This window comes from Sminthopsis crassicaudata, chromosome 3, assembly GCF_048593235.1.
Source record: "Sminthopsis crassicaudata isolate SCR6 chromosome 3, ASM4859323v1, whole genome shotgun sequence".
Lineage (NCBI taxonomy): Eukaryota > Metazoa > Chordata > Mammalia > Dasyuromorphia > Dasyuridae > Sminthopsis > Sminthopsis crassicaudata.
This window is the reverse complement of record NC_133619.1, coordinates 225,716,510-225,736,901: the sequence shown is the minus strand read 5'-3', so window position 1 is coordinate 225,736,901 and position 20,392 is coordinate 225,716,510. Positions and strand designations below refer to the sequence as shown.

General features: G+C 37.5%; 1 protein-coding gene across 1 annotated transcript in view; it reads left to right on the top strand.

Moving 5' to 3' along the window:
- The window catches only part of KIF3C (kinesin family member 3C), a 61,800-nt gene extending 58,016 nt beyond the window's left edge, over nt 1-3,784 (top strand). The window contains exon 8 of the mRNA XM_074300095.1: nt 304-3,784. Within this exon, the coding sequence (XP_074156196.1) occupies nt 304-397 (94 nt within the window). The 3' untranslated portion in view covers nt 398-3,784. The remainder of the gene's footprint in view (nt 1-303) is intronic.
- Nucleotides 3,785-20,392: the final 16,608 nt, after the last annotated feature.

Below are 20,392 nucleotides of genomic sequence, written 5' to 3'. Positions count from 1 at the left end.
AGGGACTACGTATGTGGCCATGAAGGCTTCAGGCTTCAGCTGAGCAGTAACCTGGGGGTATTCAGTTTAAAAAAATTTGATAAATAGCTAGACATGGTAGCATATACCTATAATTCCTATTACCTGGGAGATCTGGCAGGTCTCTTGGACTCGGGAACTCTGAGGTCTATTGGGAGGTACAGACTCTGAGTATTCTAAGCATGGATGGGGAGAGAGCAAAGTAGGGGAGAATTTTGGATAGCTAGACCTACCTGACATATTTGTCATGTTCTTTCCCATCTTCCCACCCACTCCTCCCACCAGGTGCCAGAGTCCCCAGCTGTTGCCCTCTTCCACCTCGCATGTCCCGCTGGCCTCCAGTGCTCTGCGTCCCTCAACGATGCTGGCCCATGAGTGACAGCCTCCAAGGCCCGTGCTGCCTGGCCCCACGGACTCGGGGGATTTGGCAGCCAGCCTCCAATCATCTCATCTGCGGCTTTGTGTGTGTGCATGTGTGTGTGTATGTGCGTGTGAAGGGGCAAGATCTTGCAGACTGTCCCCCTGCCTTTAACTGTTAGCCTCCTTTATTTATTTAATGTTATTTATTCATGGAGCTCAGCTGGTATGGGGGGAAATGACCTTCACTGAGGCCTTTGGGGCTGGCAGCAGTCACTGGGCAGCTTCCTTCCCTCTTGCCAGCACCTCTCAGCTGGGCCTCTGGCCAGTGCCCATATCGGCTGTCTCTTGAAGGGAAGGTGGCCAGTGCCTGAGAAGAAGTGTTCTTTGCTACACATCCCATGCCGTGGTTTCTATCTACTCTGTGGTACTTAGAGGCGCCACCGATCAACATCTGATCGTGGAAGAATGTTGGCTGTTCAGAGAGGAAAAGGAACTTCCCAACATTGGTGGTTGCCGAAGGCCTAACTAACCAGGGAGCCCTGAAGTGCTGCTGAGCTGTAAGGGCTGAAGCCTGAATTCTTTGGGGCCCAGGTAGCCTCTTTCACTAGGATACTTCCAAGGACTCAAATAACCTCATTGCATCAGGTCACAACCTTCAGTTTTGATGCAGAATCCTGGCTCTCTACAAACTGTTTCCTTCAATCTCTCAATCCTCCTCTTGGATTCTGGGACCAGGGCTGACGAAGTCACTTGTTGCCATTTATAAGAGCTCTAGTTCAAATTGAAGACATTTGGAGAAGGAGCAGTAATTGGCTCTTCAAGTCTTAAGATGGGGTGTCTTGCCATAGCCCCCAAAAGGACCCAAGCTCTAAGAAGCAGGAGGGATCTGTATCAGCCTGACTTTGGAAAAAAAAATCAGTCTTTATATCTGGTGCTTCCCTCCATCTTTCAGCATAGGGATAGAGGAGCCTGGCACTTTCTTTACCAGCTTCGCTTAATATTATTAATTGCTTCTGAATCCAAGTTCTTTGGGGACATTGCCTTCTTGAAAATGTACCTATCCCTTTGCAGCTATCTTGTGAATTAGCCCCTAGAACAGTAATTCCCAAACCTTGTTATATTGGTTGATGGTGTCTCATGTCAGAAGATGTACAGAATTCTAAAAAAAAAAACAACAAAAAAAACCCCCCAAAACCAAACAACAAAAACAAAACAAAACAAACAAAAAAAAAAAAACAAACCCAACTCAAACTTTCATTTCACTTTAACTTTTTAAAATACACATTAGAGAAGGAGGGGCAGAAATCATGAAATCAAATAAATGTTTAGAGTGTGAAGACCTTCTGAAGGTTGGGAATCACTAGTTTAGGGATTTCTTTATATCTGCCTCCATTCTAATTCTCACCTAATTTCATGTACTTCTTTTCATAAAAGCTTTTAGATTCTCTTGGTCGCACTACCAATAGAATGGGTATCCCCATCTATTGAAGGAAACTCAAGACCCACTATACCAAATTGCATTTGGTATGCCACTGTTCCCTCACATAGCCCTGCTCCTCGGCTCCCAGAGAAATGCACCCATCCACAGTCCCTGTTCTTCTGTTACCTCTCTGAACTTTGCCTTTCTTTGGCTCTGAGGTATTTTCCTTTCAAGCTTCCTTAAGGGACCCAGCCCTTGTGCACTTTCTACCTAGATTGCTTCTGGTCACAAGTCCCTCTTCTTCAAGGGAAACAGTTATATTTTGGAGCAGGAAAGAACTTGAATCAGAAGGTTAAGCAGGGAGATTTGACTTGGGCTAAGATGGCAACTGGCTGGAAGTTTTCCAGGTGCCATAGGAGGTAAGGGTCTATCTCCCTGACCATACCTCCTGGTCTTGGAATAGAAGCAAGGAAAGCCTTCTCTTTTGCTTGAGCCTTCGCAAGGTAGAGAAGATAGAGATATTGTCATCTTTTCACATTTGCTCAAGGAGGGGGGCCCTCTTTCTTCAATTGCTTTGTTTATTATCTGGTCATTTGGTCCCTCTGTCTTATAGCACAATCCCTACTTCCCCATCCCCAGTCTGAGGTTCTGGACCTGGGGTCATGAGAGAAGCTTCCCCTCTGCCTGTCACCTGTCTGTGTATGCGTGTATGTATATGTGTGTATGTGTTTATCTCACTAAGGGGATTCTTCACACTCAGTGTAAAATATCCTGGGGTCAGGGCTGATGGGGTTGGCAAGGTCTCAGTCTCTCTCTTTTCCTTCTAATGGATCAGACATTTGATTAACAAAGTACAGGCCTTGATTAGGACCAAATTTCTGTGCCTGTTGCTATGGTATTTATTTAGAACTACAGCGTTAACTGTATGATGGCCCTCTTGTCACTCTATACATATGAATATACAGGACGTATTATAAATATATATATATATATAAATATTATCCTCTGTCCCCCCTGGCTTAGGATGGAGGCCTTTCTGTTGAACTGTTGTGCACCTGCCATTTGGTGCTGCCAGCAAGCCGTCAGCCCTACTCTATTCAAATGAACAAAATCAACAATAAAGGAATGAGTATCATTACTGAGGCGGCTGTTCGTCTTCCCTTTTATTTTGTTTCTTTTATTTTCTCCCTCTTTTCCTTTCTTCTTTCCTTCCCCTCCTCCTTTCTCTTTCCTTCCCATAAAGCAATTTGGAAATCCGACTGTGGTTCAGTGCTAGTAAGGAAAAGCACTCCTTGCTTGACCATGGAATCTTAGATAGGAAGAAGTCAAAAAGGCACCTTGACCACAGGGCAACTGCTCAATCTTCTGCAAACAACTTGTGCCATGTTCTCCATGCTCTGGGGCACTACCTTCAGTGAGGGTGCTGATGCTCTAGGTCAGGGGATCCCTACCCACATCACTGGGGAGCTCTCCGAACCTGAAATGGAAGGTCGCTTAGTCTAATGTTGCCCCCAGACTTCTGCCATGTGTCCCCCCTTTCCATGGTTTTCCATACTTCTGGATGAAAGGGTAAAAAAATTCTCATAGCTGCAAGGACCATCTCCTCTTCAGCTCCATCAGGGCTCCTTTGTCTACTTAAGGACTACTTTAGAGTTTCTTAACCTTATTGTGTTACAGATGCTTTTGGCAGTCTAGTGGAACTCATAGACCCAATCTCAAAATGTTTTTAAATTCCTATGATAAAATACAGAATTAAAAAAGAAATCTATACTGAAGTACCATTTTCTAAAAGACAAAGTCAAAGATCCCATGTTAAAACCACTGCTACAAAGAATCTGATGAAGAAGAAAGAACACCGACTGTGGGGGCAGAGGATTTGGGTTCTAATGCTACCACTGCCATTTACTATTTGTAAGTCACTTAATCTTTGTAGGAATCATCTACAAAATAAATGGGCCGAACTCTCTTGAGTCATTTCCAATTCTAGCCCTATGGTCCTAGTTTATACAGTCCCACTGTTACCAGAACATGAATCCTCTCAACAATGCCCCATGTGGTCATTCAGTTTTTGCCTAAAAAGTTCACTCGAGCATTAGGGAAATATATTCTTTCCTAAGGCATTCCAGTCTACTTTGAAACTGTCAACAAGAAGTTTCCTCCACATAAATAAAAATCTATTTGGCAACTCCTGCCTAGAACTCTCCAGTTCTACCCTTGGGGTCAAGTATAGCAAATCAAGTCCCTCTTTCATGTGATAGTAGAAAGTGAATAAGAAAAAAAGGGCAAATGAAAACCATGTCTTCAGAAAAAAGGTTGGAGACTTTTTGCTCTAAGTGTAGCTTTGGGAATGGGGTGAAGAGGGAAATGGGGAAAGTGGAGAGAGGAAGGATGCTATTGAAGACTAACTTTATAGCAAAACAACTTTTTCGGATAACTATTTTCCTGGACAAGTTGTCCTGACCTTCCACCTCCTGACCATCCTCACCATCTTTAGCTCCAGGATCCAAGAGAATTGCCAAAACTGGTCTGCAGAAATGAGGCTGTGCTCTTGAAACAACTTTGGGAGGAGATGCTAAAGACATAATTCTATCCAATCCCAATCCTGTGTTCTAGACATTCAGTTTCACTTAAATCTAATTCATATGTAACATAAGTCATGATGTCTTTGGTCCTCTTCAAAAATCAAAGAACAATCAACAATAATTTAACCCAGATCCTCCATTGCTCTCTGATCTTCCCATCACTGCACTTTCTGCTCTCCTTGCACATCTTATTTCTCTCCTTATTTATTGTATATCAATCTACTTTAACCAGGAGTAGGTTTTATCTACTCTTTACATCCATCATCTTTTGTCCCAATGTCTTCTCGTTGTTGTGAGTTCTTTGTTCCCAAAGACATGGCATCAGAAAGTAATGTTTTGACTTGAAATGAAAGTGAGGCAGAGATATGCAGTCATCAGCCTCACTGTTTCCTGTAGTCTTCAGAGTTTAGTGACAAGACATAGGTCAGATGGTCCCAGATGTTCACACCGTAGGGCAACCAAGGTCACAAGTGTTTCCATATGCTCTTTCTAGAAGACGTTCCATCCTTTTTGCTCACAATTTCCCTTTATTTCACTACCAAAAGGCATTATTTTCCACATGAGAAGAAACTCAGATGTTAAAGGAAAGTGATTTATTCCAATTTCCTTACTAAGCTATTGACAAAGCTCAGAAAAAAAAAAAAAAATCCAAGGCTTTCTGACACCTCCAAGTTAGAAATCCTATTACACCAAATTTCCCCTTCCATTACAAAAGGTATAGATGATATTGGTGAATTCCCAGAGCTTTATGGTAACAGGAACTATGTATAGAGGGGCTGAGAATTCAGAGAAGTTCAGTAAATATTGATTAATCACCTACTTTGTGAAAGACAGTTTAGCTAATTGCTTTACCTTTGTCGTTCACTTAGTTTTACAGAATTATTTCCTATTTCTAGATTTAACTATGGGCAGGATTCTGACCTCTGTACTGTAACCTCCTTCTGTTTCTGAAAATGGTTGGGACTAGAATGTCCATAAGCCTACAAGTCTAAAGGGATCTCAAAGGATATTTAATTCAGCCTGCATTTTTTGGTAGTCACAGAAACCAGAAGCTGTATAATTTATCAAAAATCAAATAGATAGGGGCAGTTAGTTGCTGCAGTGGATACAGCACCAGCCCTGAATTCAGGAGGACCTGAGTTCAAATGTGCCTCAGACACTTAACACTTCCTAGCTGTGTGACCCTGGGCAAGTCACTTAACCCCAATTGCCTCAGCAAAAAAAAAAAAAAAAAATCATATAGATAACGGGAATCGAAGCAAGATTTAAACCCAGATTTTCTGATTCCAAAGTCAGTGATCTTTCCACTGTACAATTGGAATCCAGAATGACATCCCAATGCTATTGCAGAAGGATTAAATTCAGAGGACTGTGTTTATGATTATTCCTATCATTTATTTACCACTTTACAAGTATTAACCCTCCTTTCCTCTCACAATTCTGAAAGGTATTCTTATCTTCATATAGAACCCTCTATTCCAAATTTTTCTTCCTTCCTCCTTACTTCCCCTGTCCCCTAGATAGCAAACAATCCTGTGTAGGTTAAACATGTTCAATTCTTCTAAACATATTTCCATATTCATCATGCTGCACAAGAAAAATTAGATCAAAAGAAAAAATACAAAAAAGAAAGAAAAATAAGTAAACAAACAAACAACAACAAAAGGTGAAAATACGTTTTGATCCACGTTTGGTCTTCATAGTTCTCTGGATGTGGATGGCTCTTTCCATTACTGGAATTGTGAGGCTAATTTTGAATTTAGGTCTTCCGGAGCCCAGGTGCAGCATTTTCTTCACTGTGCTGCCTAGTAGTATCCCAGGTGCTAGCTATTTGATCAGGATGCTACAGTAAGTTTACTCATATTCATTACCAAACTATAAATGTTATTCTAAATAAATATGAAAAGATGTGGGAAAAACAAGCACTTAAGAGAGCCGGATCTGGAGTTCACTATCCTCTAATAAAATGTACATCTCCTAAAATCAGAACTCTCTCCTCCACTCACAGAATGCCATCTTTTTCTATTCTACCATGTCATGTGTTTCATACCTTCTCTCAGGTCAATCTGTTGCATTAGAAGTCCCAGTATTAAGGAAGTATAGTGTAGAAAGAGCTTTTCTTTAGAAGTCAGCAAACTCACATTTTAATTTTCATAACTAGGTATATGTCTCTGAGGAAGTTACCTTCGGACTTCATTTTTCTTATCATATAAAATGGGAATAATAATATTGTTCCTATTTAACGTAAGGATATTCAATCAAGGATTGAATCAATAATTGCTAGTTGCCTACAAGATCACAGTTCTTGTAGGAAGAACAATGGATAGAGCACTGAAGGCTTGACATCAGGAAGAAAAGACTTCAAATCCAGCCTCAGACACTTATTAGTTGCATGATGCCAGGCAAGTCACTTAACCTCTCTTTGCCTCAGTTTCCTCAATTTCAAAAATGGGAATAATAGTGCCTATCTTGCAAGGTTGTTGTGAGATAAAATAAGAATATTCACAAAAAGCTTTTAGTTCAGTGCTTATTAAATGTGTATTATCTTTCTTTATTTCCTATATTCTAGTCACTATGGAAGGCTCTGTAGGTGCAAAGACAAAAAAGAAACAATTCTTACTCTCAAGTAGTTTGCTTTCCATTGAATGAGACAAGGTCAGCAATGTCTCAGATGGAGTATCATGCATACAGAAAGAAAGAAGTCTGACTTGGCTGGGATATAGAGTGTAGGGGAAGGGACACTGTTATAATGAAAATTAAAAAGATAAATTAGAGCCAGATAATGAATGATTTTAAAAAGTCAAATAGAGGAGTTTTTATTTGATCCTACAGGCAAAAGAGAGCCCCTGAACTTTATTGAGAAAAGGAGAGACAGGGGCAGCTAAATGATGTAGTGGATAGCACACTAACCCTGAAGTCAAGAGAAAGGGGAAAATATATGCTCAGAGATCAGTGATACTCGAAGTAAAGAAGAGCATGACTACCCTTCTGTATATTTGAGATCAGTAGAGCTTCTTATGTCATACAGATAAATAGGTGGGGAGCCCAACATAGCTCAGCCTTTCATTTCTTCAGCACTTTCTTCTTCATTCAGTTATGGATTCTTCCTATTTGATACAACATTTAGCACTCTGCAAAGAGTACCTTAGCTTTGGGTTTTCACATATTCTGTTTTAAAGATGCTAAACTTATGAGGAATTCCCTCCTTAGAGCAATGACCATCTTGAGATGGATGGGATTAGAAATAATCTAAATTTTAAAATATTTGCCTGGCTTTGGGCAGTTCATCTACAAAGATGTGATTCTTGCCCTCATGAAGCTCTTTACAGAAGGACCAGAGAGCTTTTTTTTCTATTATAAGTCACTGACTTCAACTGGAGGAATGGAGCTCAGAGAATCAATTGGAAGGCTTATGTGTGAAAAGAGATATGGTGTTTTTATTTTGTTTTTCAGAGAAATATGTAAAATACTTTATCTTTTAAGTTAAAAGCAGAGAGAAAAAACTTCATTCAATAAATACATTTCGATTTATGACTAAAAGAGGAGAGAGGGAAGATGAGAGATGAAAAGGAAGAAGGGGAAGGGAGTGTGTGTGTGTGTGTGTGTGTGTGTGTGTGTGTGTGTGTGTGTGTGTGTGTTTGCATGTGTATATGGAGTAGAATGAGGGAATGGAGGAAGGAAAGAAATATTAAACACTGGAATCATGGTTTAAAGTAAGAACAGAGAACAAACAACTCCATTCAATAACTACAGCAATTATATTTATTGACTGACAGACTATAAAGTATATTTCAAGTCTACATCAGGACCAGTTAAGAAAGACAGAAAGAATGAGAAATGAAAAGGAAGAGGAACAAGGGGAAATGGAATATGTTTGTGTACTCATGTATACATATTTTTATTGGTTGGTTAGATATTTCAATTATGTCTGGCTCTTCATGATCCCAGTTAGAATGTTCTTGGCAAATATGCTGTAGGGTTTGCCATTTCCTTTCTCCAGCTTATTTTAGGTAAGCAAGTACTGAGGTAAGCAAACTGAGGCAAACAGGGTTAAGTGACTTGCCTAAGGTGACACAACTAATAAATGTCTGAGATCAGATTTGAACCTGAAACCAGACTGTCCTGCAATTCACTGAGCCACCTAATTGGCCCCATGCATACATATACATACATGCATATTCATATATAGATAAGGAGGTAGGAAATGGATCTGATAACATACAGCTGAGAGGGACACTGATACTGCACAGAAAAATGCACAGGCATAGACACAACTAGAAAGAGAAAAAGTCATGGAGAAAAACACTGAGAAGGTATAGCAAGCTTTGTATTGAGCTTTCACTAGGCCTGTGGGAATCATAACGAGTTCTCATTCCTTTCCACCATTCACTTCTGAGGAGCTGTCCAGCCACTTCAAAGGGTCCTTTCTGCATTGATCAACAGTATTTTTTGCTTTTATTTTCAAACTTCAAAGTTTGCTCTTAAAAGAAATTTATTTATCCAGGGAATTCTAGAAGTTTTGCATACATATTAAGGAATGATTTAGATTTTACAAATTATTTTCATTACAAATGATTTCATATTTTAAATATAGGCTTAAAAATTTAGGGAGTAGAAGCCCAGTGGCTGGAAGAATACAGATTTGCACACAAACATGCACCAAGAATAAAAAATCTTAAGCAGGCACTATAATTGGACAGAGAGGTGAGTCCAGAATTGAAAAGGAGGAAGAGAGTAAGCTAAATCATATTTAAGAAAATTGAATGGTTCTTTTAGTTACTCCCTGCCACCATAGAACATTTATATAACATCAGTATTATCTTGGCAATGCTAAATGGCTGAAAATAGTGAAACCCCAAGATCTCTGAAGAATCAAAATTACAAATGACTCAGATAGCTGTGAAAATCCCATGTAGGTGTGGGAGGTCTGCAGAACATTTTTTACAATGGCAATGTATGGACGGAAAATCACATAAAAGAACACATTCCTTTTTTTACTTTGGGAAGTTGGGTAAGTCACCTAACTTCTCAAAAGACTCAATTTCTTCACACATAAGATAAGGATGTCAGACTATTGGATGGCTTCTAAGGTTCCTCCCTGCTCTAAATCTGGCATATAATAAGCATTTTTAAAAGACTCTTTTTTTCTTCCTTCCTCCCTCCATTTGCCTTTCTCCTTTTCCTTTTATCTTTTTATTTTGTTTCCTTCTGTTCTCTCTTCTTTCTTTCCTCCCTCCCTCCTCTTTTCTTTATTCTTTTCCTTTCTTCCCTTCCCTCTTTCTTCTATCTCTCTCTTCTTCCCTTCTTTCATTTCTTTCTTCCTTCCTATCATGTAGGAAATCAGGGATAATAGTTGGAGCAGCATTAATAAAACTTTAAAAGATCGAAAAGGATGCATTTTTGTGTGATGGTTTCATCTCTACAAATGGTTTATGAAAAGTCATGGAGGAAAATCACAGAAGATAAATAAGTGTGGCCAGGTTATGATCCACACAGAATAATTACACTGATAAGTTTAGGGATTCATTAATGTACTGGAATTAAACTTAGAGGCAAGAGTGTTCTGGCAAATGTTTAACAACTGGCTCCTCCCTCCTTCCCCAAAAGTGTACTCAATACAATTTGTTTAATCTGTTTTATTGGCATTTTCCCATCTTAAGTCTAGAAAATCAGCAAAAACAATGTCATGCTTTGATTTGTAGCACGTGCAAATTTCAAGATGTAAACAATCACACTGAAAATTCAACAACTGTCTCTCACAAATTCTTGCAAGCTGATTCAAGGGGACTTTGGCACATTCCAGCCTAGCTAAGTTAGAGTGATAACAAGGAACTATTGCACCTAGGCAAATCTAAGCAAACAGTAGAGTGGTAAGTAACGACACAATGGCACAAAGAAAATGACTGGAGATATAATTAAATGAGGGAAGGAGACACTCATTCCCTAGAGTCTAGTCCTCCCATCCCCACCCTGAGGTGTGAAGTGCAGTGAGGGAAAGCCAGGTCTGAAGAATAGGACTCCACAGTGATGGCACCATGGGGATTGTGACCTAGGAACAATTGGACAATTCAGTGGCTTGGGCCAGAGAAAGTCTGTGATTTGAAGTGTGGAAACTATAGTCATTACTAGATGAAAAGTGCTGTTGGGTGAAAACTCTAGTTACTCTATCTATAGCTCTAACTGAAAAGCACTTTTTCTTGCAAAAGTGGGCCATATCTTTTTTCTCTGAGAGGAAGGAAATGCCTCATTTTGAAATCAATAGTCACTTCATTCCCCAGCCCTCCCTCTACATACACACAATAACATTTTATTTAAATTTTTTAATGGAAGTGAAAAAATAAATAAAGGCTCCTTCTGCTCCAGAAAGAAAAATCTGAATAGGTCCTAGGAAAGATAATAGAAGAGAGACAGGGTAGAATAATGAATGGATGGAGAGCTAGTTTTCAAAGAGGAAGACCTTGGTTGAAGCCCTACCTCTGGGACAACACTGGCTATGTTATCTGCAAATTATTTAATCTCTGTGTTCCAAGTACATATATAGAAGACTAAACATTACAGAAAAGGTGCCAATCTGCTGGTCTGCTGGTCTGCTGATCCGCATTGGTGGGGGCAGACATCTTTGCCAGGAGCTTCCTATACTAATGAAAGGAGTAGGAAGATAATAGACAGTAGGAACACTAAACAATTCCTAGGGGAGAAATAAAACCCTCCAGGAACAATGAGGTGGGGAACTGCATTGTACCAGAGAGCAGCAACTCAACTGTTCAAAGCACTTTCTTCACCTTTTCCCAGCAGTGAGAGCCCCCTGAGATCCATTCCTGACTCCCACAGAGAGCTGACTCCACCCCTAATTGGCTACAAGAGAAAAAAGGCACTGGGTCTAAACTGTTAAGATGCCTTTGACTGGGGTTTTTAAAAGTTTTTCCATTTTTTGCTTGAGAAATTTTTACATGACCTTGGGCATATAGATACATAAAATAAATATACAAATCAAACATTTATTGATAATAAATCATCCCACTTTCAGTTATAAGACCCCATTTGGACTCATGATTCACATTTTAAGAAACTGGGCTTTAGACAATATGGAAATGAGGGTGGGGAATGGGAACAAGGTGAGAGACAGGCATAGATAGCAAATAGTAATATAAATTGAGGAATTGAGATAGTTATCCAGAAAATTCAAGGACAAACACACACACACACACACACACACACACACACACACACACACATACACACACACACACACAGAGCTCTTTTCTCATTAGTAACAAGATGATGGTGATAATAACTTACATCATATAACTGCTTATGATCTTCAGACATTTTCGTTTCAACAATCCTGGGAAATAGAAGAAACTACAAACATTATTGTCACCGTTTTATGGACAAATGAATCCTAGCTGGGGATAAGGATTATTCCTTTTCTTTCATTCTTTCAGCTGTTTCTATAGATCTGGTACAAATTAAAATCACATCGTCATATAATATATTAGCTAGAAGAGATCTTAGAAACTATCCACTAGTCCCACCCATATACATTATGGAACTAGAAATGGAGAGATACTGAGATATAGTGGAAAAAGTTCTGAGCATGACCTATATTTGAATCTTTTTGCTCTGCTATTTGACCTCTGTGACCTTGGGTTTCAGCCTCCCTTGGGTCTCAATTTTCTCATTTGTAAAATGGGGTGGGGGAGTGAGGTTGGATTAGAAAGCATCTAAGTTCTCTTCCATCTTTGAATCTATGATCCTTTGACCTGAAAGAATGAAGGAGTTGGATTCAATGACCTTCGAGGTTTTTCATCTATTTAGCTCGATAAGATTAGGACAGAGCAAATGTATTCCAGAATACATTTCTAAGGACTAGAATACCCATAATTTTAGATTGTGCCTGCTTGGAGTTCAAAGATTATGCCTTTTAAATCTAAATTTTGTAGCGTTTTTAGTATAATACCACTCACAAAGAAGATTGCTGCCTGATTGAGTAATTGTCTCTTCCCTCATCCCTTCTGCATTATCTCAATTTTAGAATTTTAATAAAGCCCTAAAGAAATTATTCTCTCTTCTGGGGGTTTCTAAAAGCTTTTAGATTGAATACATCAGGACTGCTCCCAGCCTAATTCCCAGATCAGCATTAAACACACATGCATGCAGACACAGAACAAAACAACCTCCCACTCTTCAATCTTTCCTTCTGCTTCACTCCTACTAAACCAATTCTTTGTCCTTGATATGACTTCCAGTTCCTCCCCCCTTTTCTTTCTCCCTTCCCTTCCTTGAGTCCATTATCCTAATTTTGGTTTCATTTCCCTACTTGATAGTCTTGATCCAATTATTAACCATTTCAACACATATATTATCAGTTTTCCTTGAATCCCTTGCCCCTGGACACTCCTTGACAAACCCCATCTTTGGGTTTACCCCCACCATTCTCCTTCTCCACTCCTACTCACAGGCTGCTGTAAAAAGTCAGGCAACAATATGACTGAGTTCACTATAAATTTATCATCTAATCTGAGTTGCTCAAGAGACAGCATACCATAATGGCTGGCCTCAGAGAAAGAAAGTTGTGTTCAAAGCCTTCCTTTGGTATATACTGCTTTGTGACCTTGAGTAAGTTATTTAAGTTCTCAGAACAGGACTCTCAGATGCACCTGTAATACTATGAGTTGCAGAGCAAACACAGATAGGCTTTGATAGATTGAGTTTCTCCATGGGGAGCTCAGCAGATTAATGAAATCACTGGTCTATTCCTTCCCCCATTGCCATTGTATTATACTCTTCACAGTGGATATTCTAAACTTTCTCCTCAGACTCTCCAAAATTCTTTCTTTCTTTCTTTGCAGAGGAAATCACCATCTATTTTACTTAAAAACAAAACAAAACAAAACCAGAGGCCATACATATATTATGGGCTCATTTCTCCTCTATTTCAAAATTTCTCTTCATAATCATTCCTAATTTTCTCTTCCTTTGTTCCAGTCCCTGTTGAAGAAATGTCCCTTTGAGAAAATTTGTGGCAGGGGGTTATGCAGGAGTCAATTTTGGAATAGATAGACAGGGAGAGAGATGAAAGAAAAAGAGAGAGAGGGGGGGGGGAGGGAGGAAGGAAGGAAGGAAGGAAAAATTGGAAAAATTACCCTTGCATATATTTTGTGAATAAAAAGCTTTAATAAAAATAATTATAATAAATGAACAGATCTAAGACCAAAGCTACTTAGGAATTATTATTATTATTTATTTATAGCTTTTTATTTTCTAAATATATGCATGGATAATTTCTGACAAAAAAGAAAAAGAAAAAAGAAATGTCCCTTCTCCTTGGCAAATCTGTCTACTTGAACTCTTCTCTTCTAAGAGTTTGTCCTATGTATCATTCCCTCTCTGATTCTTATATTTAGTATTTTTTTAGATTATCATTGACTCTTTTCTTACCATTAAAAACATGTCCAGGTCTCTCGTGTTCTTAAAAAACTTAGAACTTCTTCTCTTAAACTATCATTTTGTAAGGAATTCTCCCTTTTAGAGAGAAAAAAAAAATCAACAAAAAAAACTGGAGAAAAGTCTGGCTCCACTCACTGCTCCATTGTTTCCTTCCCTTGATCACTTCTCAAGTCTTTGCAATCTGGTTTCTGAAATCAGAATCCACATGACTGAAATTGCTTTCTATAAGGTTGTCAATAATATCTTAATAAATCCAATGGCTTCTCTCTCATCCATTTTATTCTACCTCTATTTAGTTTTTGACACTGTTGATCATTTTACCATCCTGAATACTCTGCTCAATAGGCATCTATGACATTTCTCTCTCTGGGCTGTCCTATCTATTTGAGCATTCCATCTCAGTCACCTTTGTGGAATCATCATTCTTCTTCTATACACAGAGTATGGGCATCCTATATGCCTTCTCATTTTTCTCTATATTCTTTCCCTCATCAACTATCATCTCTATGCAGATAACTCCATTATCTATCTGTCTATCCATCCATCCATCCATCCATCTTTCTTTCTTTTCTCTTTCTTTTTTCTCCCTCCCTCCCTCCCTTTTCTCTTCCTTCCTCTCTCCCTTCTTCCCTTCCTTCCTCCTTCCTTCCCTCCTTCCTTTCCTTTTTCCCTCCCTCCCTCCTTCTCTCTCTCTCTCTTTTTTTCTTTCATCTCTCTCCCTATCTATCTATGCCTAATTTCCATCCTGAATTTTAGTCCCATATTTCCAACTGCCTGCTGGACATCTTTGACTGGATATCCCATAGGCATCTTCCTATTTCTGTTGATGGTACTACAATCCTTTCAGTCATCCAGGTTCCCACCCTGAATTCCTACTCCTTTAGCTTCCCTCATATATAATCAATAGTTAAGACTTTTCAGTTCTGCCTCTATAATATTCCTTATTTCTGCTCACTTCTTTCTACTAGAACAGCATCTATCTAAGTTTAGGTTCTTATCTCTTTTCCCTGTTAATACACTTCTTCCCCCCTCCCCCTACTTAACAGTACTTAATTTTTTCCAATTACATGTAAAGATAATTTTCAATATATTTTTTAATATTTTGAATTCCATATTTTTTTTTCTTCCTTCTTACCTTCTTTCCATCCTACCCAAGACAAGCAATCTGATATAGGTTATACATGTACAGTGATTTTAAACATATTTCTACAACTAATAGCCTTGTAGTTGGCTTTCTCATTTCCAGTTTCTCACCTCTCTGATCTATCCTCCTTCTATTTTCCAAATTAATATTCCTAAAACAAAAATGTCATGTCATCTCTACTCCTCAATATACAAACTATGTACCCTAGACTTTGAAATTATCTAAATCATTCAGGAATAACTGTTCCACAGGAAGCTGCTTTTCTATTATTAATGAAATCACTGGTGGTCTGGCAAAAAAAAAAAAAAATTCTTACTTTGCCTCTCACCCTCTTTTCCTTTCTCAATTAGTACTGTATTTTAATCTCCATAATGGTTATTCTAAACTTTCTTCTTTCCATTCCCTTTTTGCAAAGGAAATCACCATCTATTATTTCTTAGAAAACAGAGACTATATATACTATGGGTTTATTTCTCCTATTCCATACCTCATTGAATCTCACCACTCTCCAACTAGGCAAATCCTCTTCTCTTCTCATCCATTCCTATTAAAAACACTAGAGAGCATAGGAATAAAGGGAGCTTTCCTTAAAGTAATCAGCAGTATCTGTCTAAAACCAATAGCAAGAATCATATGTAATGGGGATAAACTAGAACCATTCCCAATAAGATTAGAGGTGAAACAAAGGTGCCTACTATCACCATTACTATTCAATATCATATTAGAAAAGCTTTCTTTTAGTAAGAAGAAAAAAAAATAAATTAAAGGAATTAAAGTAAATAATGAAGAAAGAAAATTATTATCACTCTTTGCAGATGATAGGATGGTCTACTTAGAGAATCCTAGAGAATCAATTAAAAAACTACTAGAAACAATTCACAGCTTTAGCAAAGTTTCAGAACACAAAATAAATGCACATAAATCATCAACATCTTAAATGTTACCAACAAAGTCCAGTAGCAAGTGATATATAGACAGAGTCCATTTAAAATAACTGTAGATAATATAAAATATTTGGGAGTCTACCTGCCAAGACCAAATCATGAACTATATGAACACAATTACAAGATACTTTCTACACAAATAAAATCAGATCTTATCAATTGGAAAAATATCAAGTGCACATGGATAGGCCAAGCTAATACAATAAAAATGACAATACTACCTAAATTAATCTACTTATTCAGTACCACACCAATCAAACTCCTAAGGAATTATTTTACAGAGCTAGAAAAAATAATAACAAAGTTCATTTGGAAGAACAAAAGGTCAATTTCAAGGGAATTAATGAAAAAATGCAAATAAAGGTGTTCTAGCTGTACCAGACCTTAAACTGTATTATAAAATAGTGGTCATCAAAATAATTTGATACTAAGAAACAGAGTGGTAGATAAGTGGAGTAGTTTAGGCTCACAAGACACAATAGTCAATGACTATAGTAATTTAGTATTTGACATACCCAAAAACCCCAGTTTCTGAGATAAGAACTCACTATTTGACAAAAATTGTTGGGAAAATTGGAAATTAGTATGGCATCCTATACCAAGATGAGATTGAAAGGGGTTCACGATTTAGACATAAAAAGTGATATTATAAGCAAATTAGAAGAACAAAGGATATAGCCTATCTCTCAGATCTATGGAGAAGAAAGGAATTTGTGACCAAAGAAGAATTAGGTTACATTTTGGAATGTAAAATGGATAATTTTAATTATATTAAGTTAAAAATATTTTTATAAACAAAATAAATGCAGACAAGATTAGACAGAAAGCAATAAATAGGGAAAAATTTTACATCCAACAATTCTGATAAAGGCCTCATTATTTTAATTAAAGCTTTTTATTTTCAAAACATATGCTTGGATAATTTTTCAACATTGACCCCTGCAAAACCTTGTCTTCCAAATTGTTCCCTCCTTCCCTCTACCTCTTCCCCTAGATGGCAAGTAATCCAATATATGTTAAACATGTTAAAATATATATTAAATCCAATATATGTATTTATACAATTAATCTTGATGCACAAGAAAAATCAGATCAAAAAAGGAAAAAATGAGAAAGAAAACAAAAAGCTAGCAAACAACAACAAAAAAAGAATGAAACTATTATGTTGTAATTCCCACTCAGTTCCCACAGTCTTCTCTCTGGATCTTCTCTCTTCATCACAAAATCATTGGAACTGAATGCCTTATTTCTAAAACATAGAAAATTGACTCAAATTTATAAAAATTTAAGCCATTCCAGCCCTTTTTGTAGTGGCTAGAAACTAGAAATTGAATGGATGTCCATCAATTGAAGAATGGCTGAGTAAATTATGGCATATGAGTGTTATGGAATATTATTGTTCTATAAGAAATGACCATAAGGATGAATACAGAGAGGCTTGGAGAGACTTACATGAATGATGCTAAGTGAAATGAACAGAACCAGGAGATCATTACACACTTCAACAACAATACTATATGAGGATCAATTCTGATGGAAGTGACTAACTTCAACAATGAGAGGATCCAAATCAGTTCCAATTGATTAGTAATGAACAGAAGCAGCTACACCCAGAGAAAGAACTCTAGGAAATAAGTGTGGACCACAACATAGCATTTACACTCTTTCTGTTATTGTTTGCTTGCATTTTTGTTTTTCTTCCTAGGTTATTTTTACCTTCTTTCTAAATCCGATTTTTCTTGTGTAGCAAGACAACTGTATAAATATATGTACATATATTGTATTTAACATATACTTTAGCATATTTAACATGTATGGGACTACCTGCCATTAAGGGAGGAGGTGGAGGGAAGAAGAGGAAAAGTTGGAACAGAAGTTTTTACAAGGGTCAGTGTTGAAAAATTACACATGCATATGTCTTGTCAATAAAAAGCTATAATAATAAACAAACAAACAAATAAATAAATAATAAATTCAAGTCATTCTCAATTGATAAATGGTCAAAGGATATGAATAAACAATTTTCAGATGAAATTAAAACGATTTCTAGTCATATGAAAAATACTTTAAATGATTATTGATCAGAGAAATGCAAATTAAGACAACTCTGAGATAATACTATATACCTCTCAGATTGGCTAAAATGACAGGAAAAAATAATGATGAATGTTGGAAGGGATGTGGGAAAACTGGGACAATGATACATTGTTGGTGGAGTTGTGAAGAGTTGTGAACTGATCCAATCATTCTGGAGAGCAGTTTGGAACTATGCCCAAAGGGCTATCAAACTGTGCGTACCCTTTGAACCAGCAATATCTCTACTGGGTCTGTTTCCCATAGAGATCATAAAAAAAGGAAAAGGACCCACATGTGCAAAAAAATTGTAGCAATCCTTTTTGTAGTAGTAAGGAATTGGAAACTGAGTGGATGCCCATCAGTTGGAGAATGGATGAATAAGTTATGGTATATAAATGTTATGGAATATTATTGTTCTATACTAAACAATCAGTAGTATGATTTCAGAGAGGCCTGGAGAGACTTACATGAACTGGTGTGAAATGAAGTGAGTAGAACCAGGAGAACAATGAACACAGCAATAGCAAGATTATACAAATGATCAATTCTGATGAATATGACTCTTTTCAACAATGAAGTGATTCGGGCCAGTTCCAATAGAGCTGTGATGAAGAGAGCCATCTGCAGCCAGAAAAAGGACTGTGGGGACTGAGTATGGATCACAACATTGTATTTGCACTCTTCTTGTTGTTGTGTGCTTGCATTTTGTTTTCTTTCTCATTTTTTTTAATCTGATTTTTCTTGTGGAGCATAATTGTGGAAACATGTATAGAAGAATTGCACATGTTTAACATTTTGGATTACTTACCATATAAGAATGGGATAAGGGGAATGGAAGGAAAAAAATGGAGCACAAGGTTTTGCAAGGATGAATGTTGAAAATTATCTATGCATATGTTTTGAAAATAAATAGCTTTAAGGAGCAGTTAAGTGGAGCAATAGATAGAGTACCAGCCCTGAATTCAGAAGAACCTGAGTTCAAATCTGGTGTCAGATTTAACTTCCTAACTGTGTGACTGTGGGCAAGTCACTTAACCCCAATTGCCTAAGCAAAATAAGCAAATAAATAAACAATTTTAATTTTTTTAAAAAAAGAAAGCAAGAAAACAGAATTAGAATAGGCAATGAGGGTATAAAATTATCACTCTTTTTAGATGATATGATGAATCTTAGAGTAGAATCCTAGAAATCCTAAAAAAAATCCAAAAATCTATTCAAAATAACCCTCTTTTATTTTCAAATCACTAAACCATTTACAATTTCTTTTAACTTAACAATCATCCTTAAAGGGACTTTGGAAACATGGCACATTTTTTTTCCCTGAGGCAATTGGGGTTAAGTGACTTGCCCAGGGTCCCACATCTAGCTACCCCAACATGTCATGTTCTTGATTTGGATAGCAGTTCCATTTAAACAAGAGAACTGCAGTTCATCAGGATGGTTCTCCCTGGTGATTGCAAGTTCAACCAACTCTTCACTCATTGGGGTTCTGTGCAATCCAATTATATTTTATTAAAGAGAACTTAAGGGCCATAATCAGTCATCTTGATTTATGTCTTGCCACTGTACTCTGATGACTCTGGAGGAGAGAATAAGACTGATGACTTTGCACAGCCCTGCCTCACTTAAATCCTTTACACTTGCAATTCAAGACATCATCATCCTGATACCATTGGTCCTCTTTAAGAACAAAAGATAAACAAAAAGTAAAGAGAGCTTTCAAAAAACACTTCAGATTGACTCTCTAGGTAAAGTAAATGAACCTAGACAGCTCTACTCACTAGGATTCTGAGTTGTCCAATTAGATTTTAGCATTTCTTCCTATGCAGCAAAGCAGCTACAAAACCTATTTTTCTTCTTTCTGCATTTTCCTCTCAAACTGGAGTATGTGTGTATGTTGCAGGCAACAGGGAAGAGGGTGGACAAAAAATAACAGACATTTATGAGAGACTTTGCCCCTCTTAAGGTCTAAAAATTGCTGAAGGACAATAACTACAACTGAAACTATCTTCCAAAGAGATTTAATCTTTATTCTGCCAATCAAGAACCAGAAGCTAAAGTGTTTTTTTTTAAAGGTACAATGAAATAAACCTACATTAAAAAAAATTAAATAAACAATCAAAAGGAGTTGGATTAGGTCACAATAAAGATCCTTTCTACCTTAGAGGGGACTGATGTTCCTGGGAGTCTAGGAGGAGGCCTGATTGAGGTCACAGCTCTGGGTTGTCCAGGATGGACAGAAGAATGGTGTACAGCCAGTCCCAAATAGGCCACTGACTTGGTGTTTTATTTCATAGTGGTCTGACAAACCAAAAGGGAGCCTGCAACCCTCTGAGTGGACTTTTAAAAGGACCATGAATTCTTTCTCCCATGCTCCTACCTCCTGACTTTGTAGAAA